The following is a 17,619-nucleotide window of genomic DNA, read 5'->3' as shown; positions in this document are numbered from 1 at the left end:
AAGTATGTACACAGTTTTAAAAAAGCCACCTTTTTCTCTATAGAATGTCTAGCACATCTAGTTAAATTTATTGTTACGACTTTACCCATGTATTTTTGGATTCTACCCCTCTAACTGTAATTTATCTGATACACTATGGAGAAGGACTTGTAAGAAACAAGTGCATTTGTTTCCACATTTCCTCTCTTAGTTTCCGTCCCTCTGAAGGTTTCAAAGAGAGGGGGTGATGTACAGTGCGTTCGGAAAGTATTCAGACCCTTTCACTTTTTCAACATTGTTACGTTACAGCCGACACAATACACAAACATCTAAACCTGTTTTCAATTTGTCATTATGGGGTAGTTTTTGTGTGTTGCTGAGGATTTTTGTTTTTATTTAATCCATTTTAGAATAGAGCATCCAACCCGGAAGCCAGCCGCACCAATGTGTCGGAGGTGCACGGTGTTCCCTATCGACCTGGTCAGCGCGCACTGCGCCCGGCCTGCCACGAGTCGCTAGTGCGCGATGAGACTAGGATATCCCTACCCGCCAAACCCTCCCTATGGACGTCGCCCCATGGACCTCCCGGGCACAGCCGGCTGGGACAGAGCCTGGGTTTGAACCCAGAGTCTCTGGTGGCACAGCTAGCGCCTTGCGCCACCCGGGAGGCCTACGACACTCTTTTTTAACACCCTTCATCCACTTCCAACCTACCTCCCTGGAGCCAATTTATTTATTTTACTCTCACTTGGAAACTCCACCCACTAACCTGTCACTAAGCTCTGCCCACTGAGCTTTCATGCAACCAATCAATTAATCCCAGACTACCTCTGGTGATGGTCATGAAGCTCTGATCACATTCAGATCTACACCACCTGTTTAAACATGTGGACAAGATCAGGACACATGTTAGCACAAGGTATAAAAGGGGCTAAAGAAAGAACTGCAGCATAGCTACTTCCCATGTCACATCACATTTGTCATGAAAAATATGTATAATGCTCTTTAATTACTCAAGGCACACATTCATCTAGCCTACAACTGATTATAGGATCTACAGGCTCAGGGAGACAGTGTAACATGGCAGACGCATCAACATGTTGAACGTGGCACACATTCATAAGGTCATGTTGCCATGGGAACATGTCATTTGGAATGGAATGTAAAACAAATTGGCTTCATTCATAGGCCTACATCTCATTTGCATGCCTACAACAGAGACTAAAACAGCAGGTATTTTAAATGCATACCATCACAGACGACACATAACGTCATAAAATGTGCATATATTGCACATGTATGTGTATAAAAGCTATCTCTGAAATAGTCATATGACATTCAAAGCTATCCACCAAAATGACGATTTCGCATTCCAAACAATAAAAGTGCCTAGTTAGAACTGTAACATAGCCCTCTGTATGGGAGGACAGTCTTGCAGTTATCAGAGGTGCAATATATCCAACATGGCCAACAATACCTTAACTTTTAATGTGCCCCCTGTTGAAGACAAGCACTGTGCTCTTGCCAATATGCTTGCTTCCAAGGGAATAACGACTTCCACTGGTTTGAAGGGAATAGTCCAAGAGCCTCGGGATGAGATGGGTAGCAGCAGATTTGAGGTGGGGGTGTGGTCCGAGAGTCTCAGCTTTCATTGGTTGCAGTCTGGGAGAGTTGAGAGGGCGCTGGCCCGTTGAGCCTGTCCAGCTCATCCACCTGCGGGGAGGGCATGGTGCCCCCCCAGGCCGCCCCACCTCCGCCCCCCTCCCCTGGCACCGCAAGATTGGGCACGCTCTTGCTGCGGACGCACTGGAAGTCAACGTGGCGGCTCTTCCCTTCCTCCTTCTCCCAGGACAGCTGAATGAAGGGCCGCTGCACGTAGTTGTAGATGACCTCTGACCTTCCTCCCGGACGCCGCTTCACTTTCTCCTTATAGGTTGGGTACCCTGGGACACAGATCAGTGGAAATCCATGTGTAATGTATATCAATTCATATTTTACTGGGGGTAGCTTGGGTAGAATAAGCCCGACTCACCCTCAATGCCTATCCGGATGTTCTTCAAACCTCTCTCCTTCAGCAGGGTTTTAGCAACGTCTCTGTTCTCGATGTACTTGAAGAAGCGGTAGAGTTTGGAGCTGTACAAAACTGGACAGAAGAGAGAGAAACATATTAATTCACTCAACACTGAAGTTGTTCCGGCGCACAGTTAGGCGAGATGGTTAGCTAGCTACCTAAGGTTAACAGTTAATAAGCAACCACTCCTACGTACACTCTTGACAGAAAAACTAACACTGCTGCGTCAAAAACATGCTTCCAAAAATGAGGTGTCTCCTGTTGCGTAACCTTTTTAAATGTGACCAATTTTGAATTGACATGGATTTTGGAAGTTGGTAATTTTTCAGAGTACTTTAGGATTTGTGGTGTGTGTGTGTGTGTGTGTGTGTATGTTGTGACTGATGCCTTACTTTGGGAATACTCCTCTCCCATGGGTGGAGGGTGTTCCTCATCCCAGTCCACAATGTCATCGTCGGCCAAAACCACGATGTGGCACTCCCTCTCCCCTCCCTGGGCACATGACACCATGGTAGGCACCACCAGCTCCTCCAGGAATCCCTCAAACTGCCTCCGTGCCCCATCGTTGGACAGCTCATGAAGCAGGGCACCTGGGAACAGAAAGAGACAGTCACTTGACCAACCTCACTATCATGATAATCAAGTGAAGGATGTGTCTTTGTTGAGCCTGCAGGAGGTTTGAATGCTATGAAGTCATTTTGCAATCATTCTCAAACAAAATATTCACTCAAAACATTTAGTACCTCAACTTGTTCTTGTTAAGATTCATAGATGTGGGTATCCTTGTGACGTGTTGTGCTGTCATAAGAGTTGCTCATACTGGTAAAGATATATTTGTAATGGCTGCTGTACTGCATATCCCATTCCTTTTGCCTGCCACTACCGCTACCTTGGGCAATCCCGTAATCTGGTCAGTTTACACATGGAGTACACATAATGGGTGGTTATACTCACTGAGGTCGCGACACTTGACTGTGCTGGCACTGAAGTTGATACAGAGGTAATCACAAGCCTCTCTCAGCTCCGACACTGATACGCCATCGGGACACCTCATAACACCCGTCTGATAAAAGTTCTAACGGAGAAATACACATTGGAATGAATGAACTGACTGTTTTTGGTACCTCTACAGCTGTGGCAATATCGGTCATTTCACTGAGATGAGAGACCGGCTTTAAAAATGCCAGCCACATCACAAGTACTGGAAGAGAGCTTTTAAGTTTTGCACTTAAAAGGTCTCCAGAAGTTAGTTGAGTCGAGGCTATAAAGCATACACTGAGTATACAAAACTATAACAACACTTGTTCTTTCCATGACATAGACTGACCAGGTTGAATCCAGGTGAAAGCTATGATCCCTTATTGATGTCACTTGTTAAATCCACTTCAATCAGTTTAGATGAAGGGGAAGGGTTAAATGATGATTTTTAAGCCTTGAGAAAATTGAGACATGGGTTGTGTATGTGTGCCGTTCCTTTGAACAGGGTACGTAGTAGGTGCCAGGCGCACAGGTCTGTGTCAAGTACTGCAACGCTGCTGGGGTTTTCACGCTCAACAGTTTCCTGCAAAAGGTTGGGTTCCACTCAACATTAGGACAGTGTTCTTATATTCAAGTTGTGCCAACTTACCAGTATGACCTGAAAGATGCTGGCACTGATGCCCTCTGTCAGTTCATACTCGCCCTTCCCATTGGGCCTGGTGAAGTTGTGCTGTCGCGCTGGGCCAAACATTCTGCAATGACAACTTGAAAAAATGTAACCCAAACCTTGATACCTTAACCAACTATGTTTTCTCTAAGTAACATTTTCATGTCTGTATGTACTGTACATTCATAAGTAAGTGAAATAAAATATAGTTATTTAAGTTAATTTCCCACTGTACCTTCCTAGCATGGTGTTGGGGTGTGCAGTGAAGGTGGCGGGGTCCACCGCAAAATGGCTACCGTCCACAACCAGAGTGACCCTCCCACGGTGAATGGTACCCGGGTCCGTTCTTCCCTCTTTCAATCCGCTCATCTTTCGGCGTCTCTTTACCTCTAGCCGTCTCTCCCTCTACTGTGGGTGGACCTGGCCACTTGGAGATCACTGTAGGATTGGCTGTTTTTAAGATCTGTAAAAAAAATAATTACTGTGGAGGATGCCATTGTGAGCTGCTCTGAGGTCTGTTCCAAAATCAACAGGATTCTGATGATTTCATGAGAGAATATTGAATGGGCTGCAACGATATTGGCATGAAAATGCTTTAGAATCCAGACTGTCAAAATTCACCTGACTGTCAAAATTCCCCTTAAAAATAATGACAGTGGTAGTCATCACCCAAAAAACCTTATAAAATGTAATACATCGTTCACTAAATCTCTAGAGTTTAAACCAACATTAGATGAAGTTCTGTTGTACGAGAAACTAGCTATTCTACATTTAAATTGACTAGGCCTATTGACTGTATGTGATTTCAAGAATGAGTTAATCAAGGCTACATTACAGTAGCCTATTCACATGGCACTGCTGTTACAATGAGCAGCATACAGTGTCTTCAGAAAGTATTCATACCCCTTGACTTATTCCACATTTTGTTGTGCTACAGCCTGAATTCAAAATGGATTATATTGATTTTTCTCTCACCATCTGCACACAATAACCCATAATGATGAAGTGAACATGTTTTTAAACATTTTAGAAAACCATTTTGAAAATCAAATACAGAAATATCTCATTTACATAAGTATTAACATCCCTGAGTCAATACTTTGTAGAAGCACCTTTGCCAGCGATTACAGCTGTGAGTCTTTCTGAGTAAGTCTGTATGTCTGGATTGTGCAACATTTGCCCATTATTGTTTACAAAATTCTCCAAGCACTGTCAAATTGGTTGTTGATCATTGCTAGACAACCGTTTTCAGGTCTTGCCATAGATTTCCAAGTAGATTTAAGTCAAAACTGTAACTCGGCCACTCAGGAACATTCTCTGTCTTCTTGGTAAGCAAATCCAGTGTAGATTTGGCCTTGTGTTTTAGGTTATTTTCCTGCTGAAAAATGAATTAATCTCCCAGTGTCTGGTGGAATGCAGACTGGTTTTGCTCTAGGATTTTGCCTGTGCTTAGCTCCATTCCATACATTTTTTTTATTCTGAAAAACTCCCCAGTCCTTAACGATAACAAGCATACCCATAACATGATGCAGCCACCACTATGCTTGAAAATATGGACATTCTGTAATTCATTCTGTAAATTAGGTTATTATTGTGGAGTAGCTAAAATGTTGTTGATCAATCCTCAGTTTTGTCAAATCAATGCCATTCAGCTCTGTAACTGTTTTTAAAGTCATCGTTGGCCTCATGGTGAAATCCCGGAGCAATTTCCTTACTCTAAATCAAATCAAATTATATTGGTCACACACGCGTTTAGCAGATGATATTGCGGGTGTAGCGAAATGCTTGTACGGGTGTAGTGAAATGCTCTATGGCAACTGAGTTAGGAAGGACTCCTGTATTTTTGTAGTTACTGGGTGTTTTGATACACCATCCAAAGTGTAATTAATGACTATCCCTTTGAGCATGGTGAAGTTAATGGCTGCTCCCCCCCATCTACCAATAGGTGCCCTTCTTTGCAATTCATTGGAAAACCGCCCCGGTCATCTGTGTTTGAAATTCACAATTATCTATATGTGTAATTTACAGAGATGAAGTAGTCATTCAAAAATCATGTCAACCACTATAATTGCACACAGAGTGAATCCATGCAACTTATTGTGACTTGTTAAGCACATTTTTTACTGCTGAACATATTTAGGCTTACCATAACAAAGGGGTTGAATACTTACTGATTTAAGACATGTCAGCTTTCATTTTTTTATTTTGTAAACATTTTGAAAACATAATTCCACTTTGACATTATGGGGTATTGTGTGTAGGGCAGTGACCCCAAAATATAAATGTAATCCATTTGAGGTTCAGGCTGTAACACAATTTTTTTAAGTCATAGGGTGTGAATACTTTTTGAAGGCACTGTAAAAACGGAACATGCCCGTTACAATTATGAAACATATTTCGTGAACAGCATAAATATTGAGTTTGTCCCGGCCCCTTTACCAACCAGAACCAACTTGTACATTCCTGTTCAGCTAGACAAGTCTACATTACTGTCCTCTGAATCATCAAAGGAGTCTAGCTGTCTAAAATAGAATTGAAAGTTAAATAGCCTAGACTCTCATAAAATAATTATTTGTTTAATAATTACCATAAATGTATATGTCATATCAAATGTGTTACCATAGAATTACGAATTAGAATACTAGAACATAAACATAAACATATGGTGGTATAAAAGGTCAGCCATTTTGGTAAGGGAGTTGGTCAACCATGGTCAGCCATTGCTGTGATAAGATAGTGTAAAGAAGATTATCTGCACTGTATGTTTGTTAGCTAGCTAGCCTAACAGTTTTAGAGGAATGATTCCATAAATTTGCTAAATAACTGCCAACATTCCATTCAAGCAATGCAGTCAATCCATTGCCATACACTGGCTGGAATCCGCCGAAATGTATGGTCAGTTTACATATATTTTAGAGGCTATTTATACAGAAAATGTGTACCAAAAAAATAGTTTATAATTTATATGACAATATTTTACGTTGACAATAATATTACACAATTTCTGATGTCTGCCTTACTTTTATTTTCCTGCATAAGTAAAATCAGGAAATGAATAACCTATGACTATTGCCATTAATTGCAACTAGACTGGGTTGGATTTCTCCCTGACCACAATGGCTGCCATTTTTGGACCATTCTGGAACGTTTAGGGTTTATGACAAGTCCGCTCTAGTAATTAAATAGGATATCTATGTGTGTTACAATCTACAGTATCGCCGGAGACCTAGAACGTAGTGTGGAACCTTTATTGTGAGAACACCATGTGACTTTTACATTGAAGTCTTGTAATACAGTCGCATTGTCCCTGGTCATCATTCATAAATAGGTCTACATTAGTCGATAGGCACATAATTGTCCTGAAGGAAAGCCCTAATTCAGATAACTAGTTTAAAAACGGTCAGTCAGCTATCTTTCTGCTTTCGTCTCTTCGTCCAGCCATTCGTTAGGTAAATCATTGATACATTAGCTTCGTTGCTTACTCTGAGAAAATACAAATATTGCATAGTCACTTGGACTACCGCGACAAGTTGCTACATGTTGCATAGACTGCTGTACCTAAAATATAAAAACTTACGCCAGTTTCATGCCCTCGGTGCTCCGGTCGGTTCAATATTTCAAATGTGCCATGGTGCCACCTCATGTGGTTTCAAGTAATTTGAAAAACCTTCGCCATGACTCAAATATGCTCCATTTAGGTTCTTTCCTTGTACTGTACAAACTGAACCAATGATGGCCAGAATACTGCGCCTGTCATAAGGGGAAGTCTTCTAGCCTCAGCTGCGCAAGAACCTGAATGCGGCACTGAACGTGTTTGTCAATACATTTGTATCAATATTACCATAGGTTCATATCAATGTATTTGAGTTTATATATTTTTTCCTAATTCAGGAATAAACTAATTATAAACAATTGAATAACCTCAGTGTAACAACAAAGTATAGTGCCTCTACCCTTTCAAATTTATACATACGAATTTTGGATAACTGCTTGGATAAACACATTGTTAAATGATAAATAGCATGTATCAACTATATATTATAGTTGTTACTCATGTAAAATATACAAAATCCTAGAGATGGAGCTGCCCAGAGATTTCACCTTAGTGTCATCATTAAGCCAACAGTCTGGCAGGTTGCTAACATGTCCATCAATCCATCTTCTATTAAATCCTTGCAAGAGCTCTGTAGAGCTCTGCAACCTTTTTAGATTTGTTGCAAGGTGAGTGCCTTGTTTATGTTATTTCACCAACAGGGACAACCAGTTCTTTTGGGGTTTTGAACATCATTCATGGCAAGACAGGTCACCGCTGTGACCCACTGGGTAAAAGAAAGACTGCTTTGTGCAGACTGGACATGTAGAACAACTCCTGGCATGCACAATGGATTTTAACTGGTCAGATAGATTTTATATTACAAATGGGTTTAATGAAAAGCTGATGAATGATTGATTAACTATGCAGGGAACAAAAAGTATGTGTCTGTCCCAGCTAATACATTTACAGGAAATTACCACTCTTTGACCCTCTCATTCAAGCTGCTGCCTTGCACAAAAATGTGTGTGTCTGCCCAGTTGGTCACAGAGAAATGACTACTTGTAGACCATCACATCATCCATGTAATTTCATTTTTTAAAATATAAAACCAGATCAAAGGATTGTTTTTAAACCTAACACAGATACTGTAGACTAGACAAGAATGCCAGCTTTCATATTATTTCAGGAAAATAGACATCGGAAATGCAAGGTCGCAAAGCAACTGCCTCGCCATTGCTTCTCCCTCTTTCGGAGATCACAGTTTACAGGGAATGTTTGGCTGGAACACACACACACACACACACACACACACGAGAGTGAATGCTCATGACATTTTGAGAAAAAAAAAACATACAGAAAGATTACAGCACTGGACATCATATTCTCAATTACATGGTATAAAGATGCACACATCATAAACCCACTCACACACTTGGCAAAGCAGGTCTCTTCTGCAAGCTTTTTTCCACACATTATTTCAAGTAGACATGATTAGAGCAATCCATTGCAACAAAAACATCTGGAATAAGGACAAAAACAGCCTATACCAAACCCGGTCAAGATCATTTTGTGGTTAACACTGATCATGGGGGGAGGGGGAGACACAATATGATCATGTTAACGAGGAGGTAAGGTGATTCCTTTTGTTTATATGCTACTACAAGTGGTTAACTGTAAACTATCAGGTTAATTGGGATCTTCACGTGCAGTCAAAAAGGAACTCAAACAGAAATGGTTGGTTCAAAGATCAGGCACACACCCTTAGCCTGAATGCAAAATGTATCGTAATATGCATAATATGCTCAGCCATTGTCATCACATAATTTAGCATTTCTTTGTCATTGGTAACACAAACATACCCATAATTTTGCACCAGTTAGATATATCACTTATTTGATATATTATACATTAAAGGACAGTTGTCAATATGGCCACAGAGAAAACCTTTTTTGGATGGCAGGCTAAGTTTTTAGACATCACTGAAAACCACTGGTTGCCCTCTGAATTCCTCCCGTTTCATACTCCTCATGGCAGGCGAACACTAGAGCTGCAATTTGTAAGAATTTGCGAGAAAAAAGTTGTCTAATTAATCTTATGGTTGAAAGGAGAGTACTCCAGTTATTGTGGGTTTATGATGTTTCTGAATAGGTATAATTCTTGGTTAAAGCACTTCTGATAGGAGACAAAGGATCCCCTTTGAATGCACCACACTTATCATGCTTCTGGGAAGAAGATCATTTGAAAAATAAAAATTTGGCATATTTCAATAGATCCAATTCCAAAGCTTACATAGAAATTCCAAAGCTTACATAGAACTTAATTAAACTGTATATAAAAATAAATACATGGCTAAATGAAGTGATAGATTTGAATTGAAAAAATAAAAAATAATTGTGCAACTTTAGGCTGGGATAGTAAAAGGAGATTATACTCTCAGCATTCAACCAAGAGGACATCTATTGGATAGCATTTTGATTTGCTCACATTAATTCTCCAACCTCTTACTTTTGAGTGGCTACACTAATACTTTAGATTAAAAACCAAATTAACAAAACAACTTATTTTGTAAGTAACTTTGATTCAGCAAAAAAAAAGATCAGTAGATCACCAAGCCCATTGATATCTTGCTGCTCCTGCTGTACCCACCAGGGTGTTTAAGGTGAGGGGAAGGTTTGACTTGGTGGGCTGTACGTTGGTCTCACTGAGGTACCAGTTAGGAGGGAGAACAGTGTCACAGGTTGTGCGGCGGTTGATGACATCACTCCTCAGTCAAGGCCATCGCTTTCACAGGTACGCGGCGGAAGAAGAAGCTGGATCCTCGGAAGAGATGGCCCTGGTGGGTGAGGCACAAAAAGACAGGTTTCAGACGTGCGCTACCAGAGAAAACAAAAATATACTCACACACAAATACAACCAGTATCAGTGGGTTCCATTTGCTCCACATAAGTGCACTGTACCTCATGGCTCAGGTGAGCCCAACAGCGCACCCAGGACTTGAAGATGGGAGAGTTAGGGGGAACACCAGCCACTAAGCTGTGAACACACAAGGCAGAGATCCATTAAAAGCTGAACCCACAAGCTAAAGGATTGATCTAATGGACGTCAAACAAATCAATAGAAACCATATCCCATCAAGTCTATGTATTGACTTCATATGAAAGTTGAGACAGATACAACATTATTACTATTTTCAACTGGCACCAGTACAGAAAACGGACCATAACAAGGGCATAATCAGTGGTACTTTCTACTGTTGTTGTGCTCTTGACTTAAAGAAGCTGGGCTTGCTTCAGTGAGAGATCACTGACTCGGGTATGCTTGGAACCCTTACAAACGGAATTGAATAATTACCTATGTAATAACAAATGATGTATGATGTACAGTAATCTTGTCCTCCAGCAAATAATACTATGACACTTTGTGACAGATGTTGTACACAGACAGTTGGGAATTGAACAGTGATAACTAATCAATTTATTATTCTTATTGCCTGCATTTAAAAATGTTCAGCTAAATATATCCACTCTAGCAATGGTTTAGTTTTACCAACCCCAACCAATACTCTATATGTTAAAACCCAGACACTAACTCGGCCAGAGAGGCCAGAAACCCCCCACTCCATTGGCCCCCACTCACTACCCCTCATGCTGACATGACAGCACCGCCACACCCCATTACCTCCCATGCTTACATGACAGCAGCCCCTCACACCACTACCCCTCATGCCGACAGGAGAGCACCCCATACCCCCCCGCCACTACCGCCCCATGCCGACAGGAGAGCATCCCATACCCCCCCGCCACTACCGCCCCATGCCGACAGGAGAGCACCCCATACCCCCCCGCCACTACCGCCCCATGCCGACAGGAGAGCACCCCATACACCCCCGCCACTACCGCCCCATGCCGACAGGAGAGCACCCCATACCCCCCCGCCACTACCGCCCCATCCCGACAGGAGAGCACCCCATACCCCCCCGCCACTACCGCCCCATGCCGACAGGAGAGCACCCCATACCCCCCCGCCACTACTGCCCCATGCAGACAGGAGAGCACCCCATACCCCCTCAGAAATAGAATTAGAAACACAACCTATAATATTATTACAGGTTCAGTTTTAGATAAGCTACCCAGGAAAGGTTCTACATTCTCTCAGATAAATATATGTAGCTTCAGAAACAAAGTTCATGATTAGAAATTTGCTCATTTCAGATATGAATATATCAGCCATTTCTGAGACTCATTTAGACTGCACCTTTGATGATACAGCAGTAGGAATACAAGGATAACATCTAAAGAAAATACAGGAATGTCAACAGGGGAGGGGCTGCTGTATATATTCAGAGACATTCCTGTTTAAGCTCAGAGGATCTCATGACAAATGAAGTAGAAGGGCTGTGGCTGCAAGTTCCCCTGACTCATCTGAAGCATCTTCTTTTAGGGCGCTACTATAGGCCACCAAGTGCAAACTGTCAAAATCTGGGGAATGTGTGTGTGATGTTAGATACGGTCTCTGATGCGAACAGAGAAATGTATTTTCTTGGTGACCTCTCAAGAGGAAACTTTTTACTGTGACTAATGCCAGTAACATGACAGGTTATCACTCAACCAACTACAGTGTATACCAATAGTGTTGGTTCTGTGATATCCATATTTTCACAAATGCTGCAGAGCTTTTCTACAAAGCAGTATCACTCCCCATTGGCTGTGGTGACCACAACAGTGTAGCAATAACAAGGAAAGCCAAAGTAACAAAGGCAGGGCCTAAAGTTTTTAAGAGATCATACAAAATGTTTTCTCAGGACTCTTTTGTTGAAGGTGTAAAACATTTATGTTGGTCTGAGGAGGAGAATCCAGATGCAGCACCTGAGAGTATTTGTAAAATTATTATTGCCAATTTCTTGACAAGTGTGCACCTGTTAAGAAACTAACTGTGAGAACTGTTAGAGCCCCTTGGATCGATGATGAATTAAAAAATCGTATGGTTAAAATAAATTATGCAAAAAAGGTGGCAAAATATTCAGGCTGCTCAGAAATTGTGACTAAACTTAAAATCAAATCAAACTTCATTTGTCACATGCACCAAATACAAGTGTAGACTTTACTGTGAAATGCTTACTTACAAGCCCTTAACTCTTCTTGAAGTGCACTGTTGGTTAAGAAAATATTTACCAAGAACATTAAAATAAAAAGTAGCACAATAACGAGGCTATATACAGGGGGCACCGGTACTGGGGATATAGGTTAGTTGAGGTAATTTGTACATGTAGGTAGGGGTGAAGTGACTACGCATAGATAATAAACAACGAGAAGCAGCAGTGTACAAAAGAGAGGGGGGGCGGGGGTCAATGTAAATTGTCCGGTAACAATTTTATTAATTGTTCAGCAGTCTTATGGCTTGGGGGTTGACGCAATAGCACCAAAAATGGCTTTGGTGAAACCGCTTCCGTTAGTGACGCCTCTGTTAGAAACACAACAATCTAACGAAGAGGAAGTGTGGATGACTCTGATGAGGGAGTTAGAGTTGCCTAAGTAGTGACCACAAAGAGCTGAGTACTCAAGGTCTAACTACTGAGAAAGGGTATATACACTGTGCTAAAAGGAGAGAACAGGGTCACAACTTGGAGTTCTGATCTCATAGACTACTTGTCTTGTTTAAAACTACCACTGTTACCAATTGGAAACCGTAGTTCGTTTTATACTTATACGCTCGTTGAAGTACCTTAGTCCTTTCCTGACTATACTATTCAAAGTACCATACCTACAACCTGTTAGGATAAATGTGTCTACCTATCACTAATCCACTGGAAAGTGATGTAGTTAAAGATAAAAATACACCGTTCTAGCCGGTCGACTGAATACGAGTCTACAGCGAAAGCTACTATGTACTGAGTGTCGTCCAGTGTAAGCGATAGAGTTCCAAACTTAGGAACATAGCCAAATTCTAAATTCCTGTCCAGATCAACTCCGGGCACAGTATCTACCCTCCTCAGGATCGACTGACTTCTGGTAAATATTTAAAAATGCACAGATAGACACAATGTACCACTGATATAGGAAAAAGTTAGGAATTACTCTGTAAAACTTTGGTTGATGTTAAAAGGGTACTTGCTTGACAAGCTTTGTTGCTAAACTGATGTAATTGATTGAATAAATGACAACAAAACAAAAAGGTTCCATTGGAGAATCAAGAAGGAATTGGTCTAAAAAGAAATTAACTGGGAGATAATTATTTCGTACAAGAATAGTTGGACTAAGTATATAGGCTATCGACAAAGGACGAAAGAGGACGCTCATAGGGTGAGAAGTACCCTAGGCTTATAGAAAGGGGAGAGAAGACTACCATAAAGGGAGAAGTTTAACTAAATATCTAAAAAGGAAAAGGTATCAACACTGAGATATAAAGAACCAGATAGGTTAGGTGTAACTGAGTTGTTCTTAAATGTGCTTCGCTCCAAGATTCCACGCAATAGAAATAGGTATTGTTCGGATACACAAAGGTGAATATGGGTTTCATTCGGGAGACCTCAAGTTAGGTGACAAACCAGCTAACTGAAATCTAAGGCTTAGAAGTGACAAACCATAGCTAAGTTGACCCATCCGCAACAGGGTAGAAGCTGTTGAGGAGCCTTTTGGTCCTAGACTTGGCGCTCCGGTACCGCTTGCCATGCGGTAGCAGAGAAAACAGTCTATAACTTGGGTGACTGGAGTATCTGACAATTTTATGGTCTTTCCTCTGACACCGCCTATTGTATAGGTCCTGGATGGCAGGGAGCTTGGCCCCAGTAATGTACTGGGCCTTACGCCTTACGGTCAGATGCCGAGCAGTTGCCATACCAGGCGGTGAAGCAACCGGTCAGGATGCTCTCGATGGTGCAGCTGTAGAACCTTTTGAGGATCTGGGGACCCATGCCAAATCTTTTCTCCTAAGGGGGAAAAGATTTTGTCGTGCCCTCTTCATGACTGTCTTGGTATGTTTGGACCATGATAGTTCGTTGGTGATGTGGACACCAAGGAACTTGAAACTCTCTACCCGCTCCACTACAGCCCCGCCAATGTACCCAAATTATAGAGATACACTATCGTTCAAAAGTTTGGGGTCACTTAGAAAGGTCCTTGTTTTTGAAAGAAAAGCACATTTTTGGTCCATTAGAATAACCTCAAATTGATCAGAAATACAGACATTGTTAATGTTGTAAATTACTATTATAGCTGGAAATTGACGATTTCTCATGGAATATCTACATCTGCGTATGGAGGCCCATTATCAGCAACCATCACTCCTGTGTTCCAATAGCACATTCAAGTTTATCATTTTAAAAGGCTAATTAATCATTAGAAAACTCTTTTGCAATTATGTTAGCACAGCTGAAAACTGTTGAGCTGATTAAAGAAGCAATAAAGCTGGCCTTCTTTAGACTAGTTGAGTATCTGGAGCATCAGCATTTGTGGCCAGAATAACTTTCTTCTGAGACTCGTCAGTCTATTCTTGTTCTGAGAAATGAAGGCTATTCCATGCGAGAAATTGCCAAGAAACTGAAGATCTCATACAATCTGTGTACTACTCCCTTCACAGAACAGTGTAAACTGTCTCTAACCAGAATAGAAAGAGGAGTGGGAGGCCCGGGTGCACAACTGAGCAAGAGGACAAGTACATTAGAGTTTCTAGTTTGAGAAACAGACGCCTCACAAGTCCTCAACTGGCAGCTTCATTAAATTGTACCCGCAAAACACCAGTCTCAACGTCAACAGTGAAGAGGCGACTCCGGGATGCTGGCCTTCTAGGCAGAGTTCCTCTGTCCAGTGTCTTATCTTTTGCCCATCTTAATCTTTTCTTTTTTTGGCCAGTCTGAGATACAGTGCCTTGCGAAAGTATTCGGCCCCCTTGAACTTTGCGACCTTTTGCCACATTTCAGGCTTCAAACATAAAGATATAAAACTGTATTTTTTTGTGAAGAATCAACAACAAGTGGGGCACAATCATGAAGTGGAACGACGTTTATTGGATATTTCAAACTTTTTTAACAAATCAAAAACTGAAAAATTGGGCGTGCAAAATTATTCAGCCCCCTTAAGTTAATACTTTGTAGCGCCACCTTTTGCTGCGATTACAGCTGTAAGTCGCTTGGGGTATGTCTCTATCAGTTTTGCACATCGAGAGACTGACATTTTTTCCCATTCCTCCTTGCAAAACAGCTCGAGCTCAGTGAGGTTGGATGGAGAGCATTTGTGAACAGCAGTTTTCAGTTCTTTCCACAGATTCTCAATTGGATTCAGGTCTGGACTTTGACTTGGCCATTCTAACACCTGGATATGTTTATTTTTGAACCATTCCATTGTAGATTTTGCTTTATGTTTTGGATCATTGTCTTGTTGGAAGACAAATCTCCGTCCCAGTCTCAGGTCTTTTGCAGACTCCATCAGGTTTTCTTCCAGAATGGTCCTGTATTTGGCTCCATCCATCTTCCCATCAATTTTAACCATCTTCCCTGTCCCTGCTGAAGAAAAGCAGGCCCAAACCATGATGCTTCCACCACCATGTTTGACAGTGGGTATGGTGTGTTCAGGGTGATGAGCTGTGTTGCTTTTACGCCAAACATAACGTTTTGCATTGTTGCCAAAAAGTTCAATTTTGGTTTCATCTGACCAGAGCACCTTCTTCCACATGTTTGGTGTGTCTCCCAGGTGGCTTGTGGCAAACTTTAAACAACACTTTTTATGGATATCTTTAAGAAATGGCTTTCTTCTTGCCACTCTTCCATAAAGGCCAGATTTGTGCAATATACGACTGATTGTTGTCCTATGGACAGAGTCTCCCACCTCAGCAGTAGATCTCTGCAGTTCATCCAGAGTGATCATGGGCCTCTTGGCTGCATCTCTGATCAGTCTTCTCCTTGTATGAGCTGAAAGTTTAGAGGGACGGCCAGGTCTTGGTAGATTTGCAGTGGTCTGATACTCCTTCCATTTCAATATTATCGCTTGCACAGTGCTCCTTGGGATGTTTAAAGCTTGGGAAATCTTTTTCTATCAAAATCCGGCTTTAAACTTCTTCACAACAGTATCTCGGACCTGCCTGGTGTGTTCCTTGTTCTTCATGATGCTCTCTGCGCTTTTAACGGACCTCTGAGACTATCACAGTGCAGGTGCATTTATACGGAGACTTGATTACACACAGGTGGATTGTATTTATCATCATTAGTCATTTAGGTCAACATTGGATCATTCAGAGATCCTCACTGAACTTCTGGAGAGAGTTTGCTGCACTGAAAGTAAAGGGGCTGAATAATTTTGCACGCCCAATTTTTCAGTTTTTGATTTGTTACATTTTTTTGAAATATCCAATAAATGTCGTTCCACTTCATGATTGTGTCCCACTTGTTGTTGATTCTTCACAAAAAAATACAGTTTTATATCTTTATGTTTGAAGCCTGAAATGTGGCAAAAGGTCGCAAAGTTCAAGGGGGCCGAATACTTTCGCAAGGCACTGTATGTCTTTTTCTTTGCAACTCTGCCATTTTATTTAATCAGGCTATCTTTTTGAAATAGCGTCTAGACCTACTATCTCTAAGAGTGGGCTAAATGCTGATTCTGGAATTTTACAGATTGACTCCGAAGATGGTAGTTGCATTTTGGCAGTTCACAGAAAAATAAGTCATTGATGGCTTACTTGCTACTGATACCAGGAACACCACAGGGTCTGACCAATTGGAGCCCGGTAAGCCCAAGTGTGCAGCCCCCGTTATTGCTGGCTCAGTAACCCATATCGTAAATCGAACAATGTTATCAGGAAATATTCCTAAAGTATGGAAAACAACATATGTGCTGCCACTACATAAGGGTGGGGATAATGGTGATCTTGATATTTTATCCTCCCATCTCCAGGCTTCCATATCTAGCTAAGATTCTTGAATCTTTGGTAAATAAGCAACTCAACTTTATCTGACCATGGTATTTTGAATATAAATACATCTGTGTTTAGGCCAGGGCACAGTAACCACATTAGTTGTTAATTAACGATATTGTCAATGGTTTAGACGCTAAAATGAATTGTGCTGCCTTGTTTGTGGACCTGTCAAATGCGTTTGATACTGTTGATCATGCTTTTTTATTGAACAAGGTGTCCTCGATTGGCCTGGGCTCTAACACCATGTCATGGTTTCACAATTATCTTAGTGACAGGACTCAGGTCATAAAGGTGTTCCATAGGGGTCAATACTAAGACCTGTTATTTTCACTATTTATATAAAATGTTAAAAATTGTAAATTTAATAGTAAGAATAGGTCTCTGTCTATGTTACAACACTTGAACTGTTCAATGACAGGCTCAATATGCACTATACACAGGAAAGTAATGCACCAGTTCTGAATCTCTGTTCTGACAGGCTCAATA

General features: G+C 41.3%; 2 protein-coding genes across 4 annotated transcripts in view; both read right to left on the bottom strand.

Annotated features, from left to right (window-relative positions):
• Nucleotides 1-969: 969 nt before the first annotated feature.
• LOC139416429 (BTB/POZ domain-containing protein KCTD20-like) lies at nt 970-9,982 on the bottom strand. Of its 2 annotated transcripts, none has more exons than XM_071165031.1 (7): nt 7,273-7,401; nt 3,931-4,158; nt 3,678-3,780; nt 3,005-3,125; nt 2,443-2,640; nt 2,012-2,122; nt 970-1,922 (listed from the first exon to the last, which is right to left on the bottom strand). In XM_071165031.1, the coding sequence occupies exons 2-7, from the start codon at nt 4,062-4,064 to the stop codon at nt 1,621-1,623; spliced, it is 969 nt and encodes a 322-aa protein (XP_071021132.1). In that variant the 5' UTR covers nt 4,065-4,158; nt 7,273-7,401; the 3' UTR covers nt 970-1,620. The 2 variants fall into 2 exon arrangements, with proteins under 2 accessions (XP_071021132.1, XP_071021133.1); XM_071165032.1 differs by lacking the exon at nt 7,273-7,401 and adding an exon at nt 9,877-9,982 and having other exon boundaries at nt 1,413-1,922.
• The window catches only part of LOC139416431 (mitochondrial carrier homolog 1-like), a 25,383-nt gene continuing 14,690 nt past the window's right edge, over nt 6,927-17,619 (bottom strand). The window contains exons 11-12 of one of the 2 annotated variants that reach the window (XM_071165034.1): nt 10,188-10,263; nt 6,927-10,063 (exon numbers count right to left, since the gene is read on the bottom strand). In XM_071165034.1, coding sequence (XP_071021135.1) covers nt 9,989-10,063; nt 10,188-10,263 — 151 coding nt within the window. In that variant the 3' untranslated portion in view covers nt 6,927-9,988. The remainder of the gene's footprint in view (nt 10,064-10,187; nt 10,264-17,619) is intronic. The other variant, XM_071165033.1, reaches the window with a different exon arrangement.

The sequence above is a fragment of the Oncorhynchus clarkii genome, chromosome 9, assembly GCF_045791955.1.
Source record: "Oncorhynchus clarkii lewisi isolate Uvic-CL-2024 chromosome 9, UVic_Ocla_1.0, whole genome shotgun sequence".
Classification (NCBI taxonomy): domain Eukaryota; kingdom Metazoa; phylum Chordata; class Actinopteri; order Salmoniformes; family Salmonidae; genus Oncorhynchus; species Oncorhynchus clarkii.
This window is presented reverse-complemented; position numbering and strand designations above follow the sequence as displayed.